A 14,337-nucleotide genomic window follows, 5' to 3' on the forward strand; every position below is an offset into this window, starting at 1 on the left:
CCACCACCTCAGGACATTGTGGTACTGCAGCTAAAACTGCTTTCAAAGTCCAGAAAGAAATGGACTGGTTATCAGAGTGGTGATTGAGGCTCAAACCATTAGAAATAACTTTGAGGGACATAGACAATATGATATTAAATATTAAAATTAGTTTTAAATTCATGTTATTTGCGCTTTAAGAAAAATGTTGAGGTACTCCGAGGCAAACATTGTACTTTTACTCTACTGCAATCACTTGAAAACTTTAGTTACTTTGAAGATTTTGATTATCATTACAAAACCACATCAGCCCTACATGTAAATACAATAGCCAATCTACAAGCTCACAATGCCTCGCATCACGAGGCACTGTGAGCTTGTAGATCTGCTATATATATATATATATTATACATTTGAAAACTTGTGTAATGGGACATCTGCATAATATGTACTTTCTACGTTTAGTACTTTAAGTTTTTTGATACCAATACCTTTTCTTTTTTTTAATACCTTTGTACTTTTACTCAAGTACATTTTTAATTCAGTGCATTTATTTGTAACGAAGTATTTCAATATTTCAGTATGGATACTATTACTTAAGTAAATCATGTGAGTACTTTTCCCACCACTGCTCTGAGCTGCCTACGGAACGAACCTCTGTCCAGGGTTTACGTGTTGGGGAGCATCATAGCATGGGATGGTCTTTGTAGCATGCTGAGATTGAGCCCTCTCTCTCCCTCTCTTCCAGGGACTACACTGAAAAAGAGGAGATAAAGGGGCTGATCCAGGAGCAGCTCAACGCTATGTCTAAGTGAGTTATGACTCTATGCTGTCTTCTAAAGCAGCAGCACAAGGCCTTCTCTTGGCACACGCTGGGAGAACTAGTCTGATAGTGCCTTGTTTGTTTCGGAGCTGGCCAGAATGTGACAGCATGAGTTGGGGTGCGTGCGTGCGTGCGTGCGTGCGTGCGTGCGTGCGTGCATTGAGTTTATGTGGGTTTCTATTTTTATTGCAGTACTGTATGCTTGTGTGGGTTTATACATGCATGCTTGTTTGCTTTAGTGAATTCACACAGGCACGGCCTGTGCAACTATGCTTGGTTTAATTTACTGAAGCACATGTATGCCTTCACTGGGCCATGTGCCTGTGGTGTGGGCGTGCACGGCCGTAGAAGTGAGCTGTGTCCTTTTGCATTCACAACTCAGGACTTCCAGATGGGTGTCTTCAGCCAGGCTCCCTCCCTCACCAACAGCAATCCAGTGTTTTTCTATTTTAGTTTTAGTCATAGTCTTTGGAATGAAACTTTGTTTAGTTTTAGTCATAATAGTCACCTGAAATGTTTTACTGTTAGTCTAGTTTTAGTCAACTAGATATCATAACATTTTAGTCGACTAAATCTATGGTTGATTTAGTCGACTAAAATGTATTTTGGCGGGCCTTGATGCTGTCGTAATGGATGATTTTACACTTGGTCTGTGACGCGCTGTGAGCTTGTAGATCGGCTATTTTCAACATGCAACAAAATGTAAAATGACATGTCTTTTTCTTATACTGGATCTCTTGTCCACTAGTCCCTTGCAACCGTTTTTATTTGTTGACGAAACTGTCAATATATTTAGTCTTAGTTTTAGTTTTAGTCACCGTAGCTTAGTTTCCATTTAGTTTCCATTTAGTTTCCATTTAGTTACCATTTAGTTTCCATTTAGTTTTCGTCAGTGAAACATTTTTCGTCATCGTATTCGTCGACGAAATCAACACTGCAGCAATCCCTTTGTCTTTAGACAGCGACGAGCCTGCTGAGCACGAGCTCAGGCAGCTAGATGTAGCTGACAGATAAGCAGCAGACCCTCCCACCATCAGCGTGCATGCGTGCGTGCGCATGCTGAAGTGTAATTGGCTTTTAACTGTGTTCGTGATTTCTGTGACTCCTGATTGGCTCCCCCACGCAGCGACATGAAGAGCGTGCTGCAGGACCCCGAGCTCAACCTGCTGCAGCGCTGCTTGCTCGTCTCGCGGTGAGTCGCCGCTCGCCGTCGTTGCACGGCCTCATGGGTAATTGGGTGTGTGAATTGTGAAATGATGGCCGTTGACCATAAACCAACATGTCACCGTGAAGGTAAGACCACACGATAATGCCCGATTTATACTTGGTTGCACATCAGTGTTGTGCACGGAAATACCAGATCTACAAGCTCCGCACACTCCGCACACTCCGCGACACGTTGTGAGCTTGTAGATCTGGTATTTTCGCCATGAGACAGCGGAGACACCCAAGTGTCAATCAGGCTTCACGCACCGCTTCGTTTCGGGTCACGGTTGTGGTACCATAACCGTGGGCGGTCAGAAAACATGACATCAGGATTACAGGATTACATTAGATACAAATTTAACCCATTGGGTGAAACAATGGGTTACAAAAAAATTAAATAAAGCAAGACATCACAATGTCTGACAGTGACTTGAGGCATTTGTGTTCTTCTGGCTGGCTGTCTGTCTGTCTGTGGCTGGCTGGCTGTTTTGAGAAGTGTGGCAGACGGCAGTCATAATGCACTTTTTCAACTTGTCAGTTTCTGTGTTTGGCCTGACAGATTGCGATGTAATAACTAGACGTGGGGGTGGTGTACACCACTCTTCTGCATCTCCACACAATGCATGACAGGCGAGGGAAATGTCGACAAGCCTCATTTCTTGCGTCTTCTTCGCCCCAGTTTTTAATTTCCCACCGGGCAATGCCTAGAAGAGTTATTCTGAGCTGAACTGTAATTTTTCCCCGTTTTTTCCATTGCATTATTAAACCCTTAATTTACCTGAGAACACCCAAGGTCCTGCTTTGCACAGAATACCACTAACACTTTGTCTTCGTAGAGAGATCTTAACGACGTCACACCCCCCACATCTATACCGATTCGGTATTCCTTGCCTTTTCTGTCTCGATCGGTAAAGGTAACCTAGCAACAGCTTTGTGTAATCTGCAAAACTCTGATAATAACGAAAGGCATGAAAGGTCCTAAAGCTGGCTTGATGCCAGGGGCGAAGCGTGGGCTTGGACAATGGACGTGGTCATTAGCCCATTAAGACCCGAGACCAGCTTCTACAAAATGTCTTCTAAAATCACCAAAATGTATATGTAATTGGCCGCTGACCCCCATCTGAACACATGTTGTTCCAGGGACCCCCCAGAAGCAAATATTTGAGTTAAAAGCGTTCACTGTGAAACGATTTTTGTGAAAATATCAGATCTACAAGCTCGTAGATCTGCTATTTTTCAACTGCTAAAGTTTAAGATAATGGTTAAAGTGGTTAAAAGCTATAAGGCGACACAGATGCGTCCTCAGGTCTAAATGGGTTAGACCGTTGTAGAACAAAGCTCCATGGTACACAACAAAGAATACAGCCTATACTTACAGTAGCTAACTACAGTAAGCTAATGTCATCGGGCTCATTATCCACACTGGGTTCAACTAAAGCCTTGCTGTGGTTGTGATGCACCCCGCCAGGCAGTGGCGGAAAGTAACTAAGTACTTTTACTTAACTGTACTTAACTCACTCTGCGCCAATAGGGTCTTTTGACGTCCTCTGCGCAGAGTTCACCTTTTGGCGACTAATTTGATATCAATTGATTGCGGTTCACAACTGTGTCCTGTACACGCTCATAACACTCTGGTAGCAGTGAAATAAAGAAGAAAAAAAACTGAAATGACAATTCCCCTGGCTTTTGCGGTCTATGGGGACGCAGTTCTTTTTTTTTTTGTCTCGGATTCTTCTTTTTGGCTCAAAACAAGCTAGTTTCGTGGCTCATTACTCTATACGATATGATCCTCGGATACAACATGTATGTTTTGGGTGAATTACATAACAATCGAAGCGCCCGTTACATATAATAATTCACGATAATTCACTTCCTGACTCTCGGCTTCCGAGTGAAACGGCTTTCAAACTAAGAGTCGCCGTATTAATAGACTGGGCGGTCCTGGAGTACCTTTTTCAAACACCAGATAGGGGTGTCAGTGGTCAATGACTTGAGCTAAATTTCTAGGTATTTGTACTTTACTTGAGTAATTTCAACCAATACTTTTGCTGCACCACACACATCGCAGGCTGTTCGGGGACGAGTCCGACCTCCAGTTCTGGACGGTGGCGGCCCACTACCTCCAGTCGTTCTCCCAGGCTCGGCAGCTGAGCGTGCCGACAGTGGAGCGCCCCCCGGCCCAGGGCGACGAGAAAGAGACCCCCCAACATGTCGTCTCCTCCCAGAAGCAGGGCCACCTGGACATCTGCCACGACACCTTGTGCGAGAGCGCCTACTTCCAAGTAAGCAGAGAGAGACGGAGAGAGGTGTGTGTGTGTGTGTGTGTGTGTGTGTGTGTGTGTGTGTGTGTGTGTGTGTGTGTGTGTGTGTGTGTGTGTGTGTGTGTGTGTGTGTGTGCGCACGTGCGTGCACATTCAGATATACAGCATCTGGACTGTTGTGTGTATGTCTTAGGACTGGGATGCGATTAAAAGTTTTTATCTAATTAATTAGAGGCTTTGTAATTAATTAATCTCGATTAATGGCATTTTAATCACATATCAATATTCGACCTGGGAACAGTGAGAAACATTTTTTTCAAATGGATTTTGGTATACGACTGAATCAATGAATAGTGACTACATAAGCTTAAGCAATAAAACATTGTTTTGTTTTTTGTTTTGTTTTTTTCTTGAAATGTGTCTCCAAAATAGGGATGCCGGGCTTAAAAGTGGTTGTGTTTCTTTTTTTCCCTAGTCTCTCACTAAGCCCGGGCTTGAAGGGAGCCTTTTGTGGTTCAAATTTAGCATTTCAGCTTCCTCCATACTCCCACCGAATACGTTCCATTGTCACACTGGGTCAATACCCAGCTATAGTGAGCAGCAATGAAAGAAAAAAACAATAAATGTCCTTGTTTGTGCAGGGTTTTGTCATTGGGAAGATCAATGTCTCTCGTCGATGACACAGCTGGGTCGGTATGAAAATGAATGGGGAGAGGAGGGAGGCTGGTAGTAGAGCGTGTAGAGAGCTTTGACAAACAATGCAGCGTGGCTTTTTCAAACTTAATATCGACCACAGATCCCTTCCCCCCCCCCCCCCGTAGACTGTGTTGGCAAAAGTTTACCTTAATAGAAGACTCATTGATTGGCCCCTTCCGTCTCTCTCTCCCTTACGGCTGCCTGTTGGCATGGCAGCCACGCAGCCAACCAAGTGGAGACGAGACATCCTTCCATGTTTGTTGCCTAGGTGACAGTGGAGGCTTTTAATCAAAGATCTCTGAGGGCTGGCGGAGAAGCCGTGGTAGTTCTTGATGAACCCGTTCTTCTGTATGCAGTGTTATCGCAGCTCCCTTTCAGACAGACATTATATTTTACCCATTTAGGACTGAGACCAGATTCTACAAAATGTAGATTCTAAATCCTGACAGTTTTCTGAATGTCAGTGGGTTCTCATGTCAAGGACCCCAAGAATTATATGCATGTGAAAATATGTTGTTCCACGGATCTCCCCCCATGAAATGGTGCCCAGGCTAGGTCAAACGTGACTGTGACTCCCATTGGAAAAACATTGAGGTGGCCAACAAAAATGTGTTTGATACGTCTGTATGAGGCCTAGGAAAGAGCATTTTGATTATTATCTTTCCTTTTTTCTTTATTTTTTGTATTTTTCATGAGAAAGGATGGCCATGACAGCCCGCCAGATTTATTCCAAGCTTTTAGAGGTTTTTCTGTTAATGGATGTTCTAAAATGATGGTGTTTTTATTCTTTGCAAAAATGTTTCTCTCTCTCTGGCATTTCCAAATTGGAAATGTTTTGGTGTTCTTTATTATAACAGAAACACTTATTTAGCAATCAGCTACCCAGAATGCTGGCACCCACGCACGCACACACGCAAGCATGCACGCACGCACACACACAATAGCCTGTTAACCTTTTTTCAATACAAGCTGCACCAAAGTTAAGTGAGGATTCATAACAATGGCTGTGCCTCAGAGGAGAATTCATCTTCAAAAGCATGACGCATATCTGCTTCGTGATTTACACACACACCGACGCACGCACGCAGCGACACAAGCACAAACAAAACATAGAGCCTATCTGTCTCTCACCCCCTGAATTAGGGTTTTGTCTTTGGCAAAGTTAACTCTAACCAACACACACACAGAGCACACATACATTCTTCACTTGTACTGTATGTCTTTGCCCCAGTCTTGTCATGACATTCACATTTTGTAAAAAATCTGCAGATAGTTTTACAGATAGTTAACAGTACTAATTTATTATTTTAGTCTAAAATCACCATTCGCTCATTTGTTTGAATTTCATCCACTCTGCAGCGGGGAATATGAAATGTGATTTTGTCAACAGTGTGTTAAAACCTAAATTAATCACACCTGTGTGAAGTGAGGGGTGCTCTTATCATCATACATCATCTCATTCTGGCCAGTCAGTCTTCAATGTTTGTGTTTACGCAATGTTTGTCTTTACACACTTTTGTCTTCAATGTGTTTACACAAACCCTCAAAGCTGGACATAGGAGGGGCTAGCTCCCCTCAAAAAATCGAATCTCTCTATATCTCTATATATCTCACTCACGCGCACACACCTACACACATGAGGGTGATCGTTCCCTCAACCACACCTTTGATCAACTGTCTTTATACATGATATTTTTTGGTTGCATGTGTGTAAACATGCTCCATTGTGCGTGTGAAGTGACATGGTCTTGATTAACTCGTGTTTTGCAGAAATTCCAGTTGGATCGAGTCCACCTGCAGGAGGTGAAAAGATCCAGTTATGAACACACCAAGAAATGTGCTGACCAGCTCCTCCTCCTGGGCCAGGTTGGTACTACACTACCCATACATACCATAGACCAGTGGCTCAGGGGTAGAGTGGCTGGATGGTAACCGCAAGGTTGCTAGTTTGAACCCGGGCTCCCTCAGAGTTGGTGTCGAAGTGTCCTTGAGCAAGACACTGAAACCCTAATTGCTCCTGATGTGCTGGTTGGTGCCTTGCATGGTTTCCGCCGCCATCAGTGTATGAATGGATGAATGTAATGCACAATCTATGTATAGCGCCTTGGATATAAGGCACCATTTTACCAGTGGTTCTCAAACTTTTTCATGTCAAGGACACCTAATTCGACATTTATTAGCCTGCTGACATTTGAAAAGATATGCCAGGGACCCCCATAAGAGAAGATTTTTATGACTGTTCTAGCAGTGATTCTCAACCATTTTCATTTCAAGCACCCCCGGTTGGACATGCATCGGGCATTTTTCTCTCTGGGAACCCCATTTTATATCGTTAAATCAATGTTAAATTAACGTTAAGAACAATGTTGTGCAAGGCGCAGTGCTGTCTTTCATGCATGTATGTGGCGAGATCAAAAGAGCACAGAATGCTTTCCTAGCATCCTTGTGCCTGAAGTGAAAGTGCACGAGCGGGAGCAGTCGTTTCAGCACTAATAATGTGATTTAGTGATGTCAGGACAGGAGACACGGGTGAAACATATAGGCTCTCTGATCACTGAAACATCACATTGAAAACATGGCTGTCAGAATCACCGTTGCCTCTGCCTAATCATGCCTCATGTCCAATAGACATCTGTGATATTTTGACATATCAACTGATAGTTGATATTTGTTAGTTAGTTGGTTATATGTCAGGAACACCTCAGTATTTGGACCCTTATGCGGCAACAACGACTTGCACTTAACACTAGCACGTCTAAACGGTCAGTCTGACCGATTTTGAGAATTTGAGGTGTATTTTCTTTGCCCAGGAAGTTCTGAGAAAGTTCCCCTTGCATGACTTTTTTCTAAATATTCAATTCAAATCATCTCTGTTTTTTTTCCCATCTGAAACGTTTTGTAAATATGATTTTAGGCATACTTATACCTAGTAGGTCTGTTTCGCACAAATGACCGACGTCACCCTTTCTCCCCCGCAAGCAGTGAAGTTTCACACCTCCAGACAGCTGGAGACGGCATTGTTCAAGCTAATGAGTCATTTGCATTTTGTGTGTGTGTGTGTGTGTGTTGTCGCTGCCCTCTGGTGATCGCTGATCGGGTAGCCTAATCAGCAGATTGGCTACTTGGTATGTCTGTAAACCTCGTCCTTTCAGTCGCTTTGTAGCAAACAGTAGCGCGCGCTGGTTTGTATTGGAAAACAGCAAAATGGATATAGCCTACGCCCTACGGTCTTTTTCAAGGCAAAGATAAAGTAATTCAGAAGAAGAAGCTGTCGGCTGTCAGCACTCGGCAGCACCAGTGGCCGCACGGTTCACAGTTCACACCACTGTAGCAACACTGACACGTTCAGCGGAGTGGCTGCTGTCTCTGTGCCGTCTGTGAAGAGCCATAAGCCGGGAGGGGAACACACTGACTCGAGACTTGAGAAAAAGACCAATATTGGCCAAAATATTCCAAAACGATGCACGGGAACTTTAATTAAAAGCTAGATGCAGTGGATAATTGGGTCAAGGGTGTTGCTTTCGTGAGCAATGGTGTACAAGATTGGTAATACATTGGTCAAAGTAACTACATTTTAGACCATCTGGGGGAAATAAATAAATCTGCAGAGTCCCCCCACGCAATTCTAGCCTACCCAAAGGTAAAACAAAGTCGTACAGTGTTTTATCCGCTCCCAAACTTTTTCAGGAAAAATAAACAGACATTGTTATTTCTGCAAACCGCATAAAATATAACTTACACCTAGCCTACATTTGTATACACATGAGGAATTAGTTGGAATGTACATTTAGAAGATAATGGCAAGCCGTCAACGGGTGCATGGCACTGCAGGGAGAGGTGTGAAGATCATTAGGAGTGGGGGAGAGAGTGGCCAATCAAATCGCATGAAAAACATGGTCATCTTGACCTTTCATAGTCATAGTAGTAGATGAGATGAGTTCAGACATGCTAGTGTTAAACACTTCTTTTAACGGCAATTAACTCAGAAAGCCCTCCCAGGGCAATATAACATAATTTACAAACAATAATCAAGCAACCTAACCAATAACACAGAGTCCCTAATATATACCTCCAAACTCATTAACCAAAGTCTCTTCAGCTTAGAAGCACAGGTGGGCACAGTCTCACAATCAGCCAGGGGAAGAGGGGCAAAGTCAGGGAGGCGATCCAGGCATGGCACACTCGGGTAAATACACTATATTAAAGCATCCTAGTGTCAACACACGTTTCTCCCCATTTCTCTTTACTCACAGTGACAGCCGGACAGAACACTCCAAAATAGTTGATCATCCACATGTTTCACTCAGGAAACATGTGGATGTATATCAATGCTATACTGCACGCTATACTGCCGCTCAAAAATATTTTATCTCCAAACTCGCAATGCATCACTCTGCAATGCTTTGTGAGCTAAGTGAGTCCCCAGTGAATAGGCCTTTTTTTAACCAAATAAGTATGTATGTATTAACCAAATACATACATACATGCATACGTTACCTTTTACCCACCCAACATGAAACATATCTTAATTACGTCACCATCAACAGCCGATTAGAGACCACCATACCATGCATACCATACATACATACATATCACTTTTGGTCCAGCCGACCACAATAATTTGCGCGCTCTGCTTGTGGCCGCTACAATACTCTTTATAATTGAGATAATATTCAAAATACATCATAAATAAATACCGTTTTTATATGCATAAACTTTCCTTAATGATTATATTATAATCATTAAGGAAAGTTTATGCATGTACTATGTGTACTCATAATTTCTATTTTCCAGCCATTCAGTTGCAAAAATGTTTTTTTAATAATCTGGGGAGACCCCAAAATCATTTGGCGAAGTTTTGAAAGTTTTTATTATTATTTCTTTTCATCAAATGGTACTGCTTGTTTTCTTCAATTGTTGCTGCAGCTACAGATCCAACAGCCCGTGGCCATTATGCTAATAAAGAGCTTATAGTTTGGTAAAGTGAAGAATCGGTCCATGTCCAATTTCAGATCAACAGATCAACCCGTCGAGGAGATGAGGAAAATGGATGAGGGCAGAATGGCAGAGTTTTGTTTATTTAAAGCTGAAATGAAAAATATGCTTTTCACACACAGAGCATAGAGGGTCATAATGGAGATATTAAGTAGAGATGCCAAAAGAGAGACTTGTATTTTCCTGTCAAAAGTCCATAAAGAATAGTATGATGCTTTGTACTAGCGTTGTCCTGATCTGATCACGTGATCGTAAATTTGGGCCGATCATGTCATTTTCAAATGATCGGGACATACCTACTTTGTACGGTAGCTGTTTTAACTTTTTCTGTGCCATCTACGTTTATAAACGTAGCTAGGCTAATGGTACCTAGCATTGCTCCGGCATCATTGATCTCCGTTGAGCCGCCATTATAACCCGATTTTCAAAGTATCTCCAAAGGTTCGAGAGCTGTCCATGGTGGGCCGCCGCACACACGACGATCATAAATAAATATATATAATTTCAGAGCGAACGTTTTTAACTCAAATATTTTCTTCTGGGAGGGTCTGTGGAACAACATATATTCAGATGGGGGTCCTCGGCCAATTACATATATTTTTTGGGGGTCCTTGACATGAAAATGTTTGAGAACATCTGACATAGAAACCTAGGTTTTTCAGGTCTCGGGTCTAAATGGATTAATATATCTTCTTCCAGACGGACCGGGCAGTGCAGCTGCTCCTGGAGACTTCAGCAGACAACAGCAGCTACTACTGTGACTCCCTGAAGGCCTGCCTGGTGACCACCATCACCTCTTCAGGGCCCTCCCAGTCCACCATCAAACTGGTGGCCACCAACATGATCGCCAATGGCAAGCTGGCAGGTACACCGCTTAGTCCGTTTCCTATTTAAAGGTATATTCAGTGATTTCACTTAATTCAAATATCACTTATTTTTTTGTTTTGTTGTGATAATCCTCCCTACTATAGAGTGTGCTGGCCATATAAGGAGTTCCTCCCTGTCCCCAGTTAACCCCTGGGGGTCAAAAAACCTTAGGTTTCGTTTTTGACTCTCTATCCTGATTGGACGAAAGGCTGGGTCCCACTAGCCTGGTTAATAAACCAGACCGAATCAGCCGTTGGCAAAAAAAAATTGCCTACCGGCGGATTTCGGTCTGGAGAGGCTCAATTGTACGCCCATTTTCTACACACGTAAACGTGTGCGCCCAATAGGGACACGGTATGCAATATGGGCGGGCTTTGGTACAGTGACGTTCAATGCTTGAGACCTTTGACTGACAGTAGCTCTGACCAATTGCGTCAAAGAGAAAATGTTTCCCTGGAAATGAAATCCAAGCTGAGCCTCCCCAGACTAATATCCCGCGGATCCGTGCGATATTAGTCTGGTTTATTAACCAGGCTAGGGTCCCACAGCCAAAAACGAAACCTACGGTTTTTTGAGTGAAATCACTGAATATACCTTTAATTATTATTATCGGGTTTAATAAAAAATATATAGATTTTCTCTCTTTCTTTTGTTTTTGCTTTTGTTTTTCTAGTAGTTAGTACTAGTTACCCTCATCTGCGATCAGACATCAGCAATCCATTATGTGTGTGTAATCTCTCTCTCTCTCTCTCTCTCTCTCTCTCTCTCTCTCTCTCTCTCTCTCTCTCTCTCTCTCTCTCTCTCTCTCTCTCTCTCTCTCCACCTCTCTGTCTCTCTCTCTCTCCACCTCTCTGTCTCTCTCTCTCTCTCTCTTCACCTCTCTCTCTGTCTCTCTCTCTCAGAGGGTGTGCAGCTGTTATGTTTGATTGACAAGGCGGTAGACGCGTGTCGCTACCTGCAGACCTACGGGGAATGGAACCGTGCCGCGTGGCTGGCTAAGGTACGTAACTCCTACATGACACATAGGGGATGTGCGCGTACATGCGTGGTTCCAGGTGCCGTGGTAAACGGCCCCCATGCTTATATATGTGTGTACAATCCATGTGTGCTGTGCAGGTTCGCCTGAACCCAGCGGAGAGCTCTGACGTGTTGAAGCGCTGGGCAGAGCACCTCTGCTCCCCGCAGGTCAACCAGAAGTCCAAGGCCATCCTGGTCCTCTTGTCCCTCGGATGCTTTCACAAAGTAGGAGAGATGCTACACAGGTAATCTCTCTCTCTCTCTCAGCCGTCTATCCCTCTCACACCTTTTTCGCTCCATCTCTAATTCTCTATCTTCATCTCCAGTGGTGTGAAGTAACTTAAGTATGTTTACTTAAGTACAGTACTTCCCTCCATCCATCTTTAACCGATTATCCGTAGTCTGGTCGCGGGGGGCAACAGCTCCACCACCAGAGAGCTCCATGCAGACCTCCCTCTCCAGAGCAGCATTAGTAACTTCCTCCTGGGGGATCCCGAGGCGTTCCAAGGCCAGTGAGCATTGTGAGCTTGTTGATCGGCTGATTGATTGAATGGTTCATTGTACAGAAATGTAAAAACAGCAACAGAGTACAGTCAGAGTCAAACACTCAGTTCTAAAGGGTTAGCAACCCTTGAGGTCTTGTTTCTATCTATCTTCATCTCTATCACTCCGATGCCCCGATCATCATCATCATCTCTCTCTCTACTCTTTATAATGGTACACATCTTTCTATCGACTCACTCACACTACATCTTCGTTGAAGCTCTTCGTCCTTCCCCTGATGATTGACGGGGACGACCGTCGATCTCTGATTGGCTGTCCTCCTCCTCCTGTCACCTCTGTCCCTCATCATCACTCACGCAACCGTAAACCAGTCCTTCAGCGTCACTGTGTGTGCGCGTGCGTGCGTGGGTGCGTGTGTGTGTGTGTGTGTGTGCGTGCGTGCGTGCGTGCATGCGTGCGTGTGTGTGTGCCAACTAGGGAGTGCTCGATTTAGAGGTCACATCAGTATCTGTTCAATGGATAGTGTAAACAATCTTTTTCCCTTTTGTTGAAGAAATTTAAAACTATAAAATATAATTGTCAATTGTCATTAGATGTGAGACACAGTGCTGTATTAGCTATCTATGAATATCTGCACAGATCCATCCATCTATAAATGCACCAAGTCTCTGTACGTGTGTACGTCTATAAACCACGTAACTTTCAAATTCGACACACGCGTTCCACACCCCCACAGGGAGTGCAGTGCCCGGTGTGGAGTCGGTCGGACGCACGGTTGTCCAGAACCGCCAGAAAAGGTTACATGTACAGGCAGACTTGTAGCACACACCATAATATTGTCATCTGAACTGAGCCAAACATCAGCTGAGCCTTTAGCACGATAGAAGAATTTGAGCAATGGGGAACTTAACATTCCCCATCCCTTGTGTGTGTGTGTGTGTGTGTGTGTGTGTGTGTGTGTGTGTGTGTGTGTGTGTGTGTGTGTGTGTGTGTGAGAGAGATTGTGCGCGTGTGTGTGTGCGTCTTGACGGCTCTCCCTCTGAAAAGCCCTTGGCAGCAAAAAGGAAGGCTTGCTGTCATGGTGAATTGAAGAGCAGGGCTGATGTATATGCCTTAGGGTTCCAGAGTCAAAATGCACAGGATGATGCCAAACTCTTCTCTTTCTCTCCCTCCCATATCTGTCTTCCTTCTCCCTCCATCCCATGGGCAGCATGAGGTACTTTGATCGCGCCGCGCTCTTCATCGAAGCCTGTCTGAAGTATGGGGTGATGGAGGCCAACGATTCCTCCAATATCCTTTTTAGCAAGTCCATTACTGGACTCCAAGGTCCAGTTCCTAATAGCCTGCACAATGCAGCCCACCTGCCTCGCTAACTATCTCTTTCATTTCCCCAGAGAGCACTGTATAATAATAGTAATACTAATCTGTTTTAGCCCAATACTGCAGTGTCATCAAAGCTCTTAAATTCAATCATGTGCTCTAGCCAGATTGAAAGCGTGAAATAGCTGTACTTTTTCAATTGTGAACGCTCGCTCATTCTTAAGCCTGATGCTGGTTGCAGTGTGCTGGTGGCGCACACTGCAAATAGCTGATCTAGAAAGTTCACAACACGTTGCGTTGCAAGCTTGTGCATCTGCTATCTTCTGTGAGAAACACTGCATAAAATACAGTTTTAATGAAGCCTTAAAGGTATTGGGTAAGTGGTTTTATTTGGTTAAAATAAGTGTTAAAAGGCTCTATATTGTGATGGTACTCATTGCTATAGAGTATAGAGTGTTTGTTCAGTAACAGGAGTGTCTTTACAGCTTTTCTATTACAAAGAAAATGTTCTGGTGGGGTTACCAATTGTATCCCATCAGAATAGAGAACGCAGTCAGGATACAGATTAATTAAGTGGAATTGTAAGTGATTACGCAAAGAAATGAGCAGACACAATTGGAGCTGGAACACTAAATCAATGAAGCTGATAAATTATTACTTTCTCCTGAT

General features: G+C 43.7%; 1 protein-coding gene across 5 annotated transcripts in view; it reads left to right on the top strand.

Annotated features, from left to right (window-relative positions):
• wdr11 (WD repeat domain 11) overlaps positions 1-14,337 on the top strand; it is a 126,426-nt gene that overhangs the window by 110,513 nt on the left and 1,576 nt on the right. For all 5 annotated transcript variants that reach the window (XM_083774578.1, XM_083774579.1, XM_083774580.1 and 2 more), the window contains 8 exons: positions 728-790; positions 1,929-1,994; positions 4,077-4,290; positions 6,736-6,831; positions 10,660-10,825; positions 11,730-11,827; positions 11,944-12,089; positions 13,559-13,638. In XM_083774578.1, coding sequence (XP_083630704.1) covers positions 728-790; positions 1,929-1,994; positions 4,077-4,290; positions 6,736-6,831; positions 10,660-10,825; positions 11,730-11,827; positions 11,944-12,089; positions 13,559-13,638 — 929 coding nt within the window. The remainder of the gene's footprint in view (positions 1-727; positions 791-1,928; positions 1,995-4,076; positions 4,291-6,735; positions 6,832-10,659; positions 10,826-11,729; positions 11,828-11,943; positions 12,090-13,558; positions 13,639-14,337) is intronic.

Source organism: Protomyctophum parallelum, assembly GCF_964188405.1.
Source record: "Protomyctophum parallelum genome assembly, chromosome: 10".
Classification (NCBI taxonomy): Eukaryota; Metazoa; Chordata; class Actinopteri; order Myctophiformes; family Myctophidae; genus Protomyctophum; species Protomyctophum parallelum.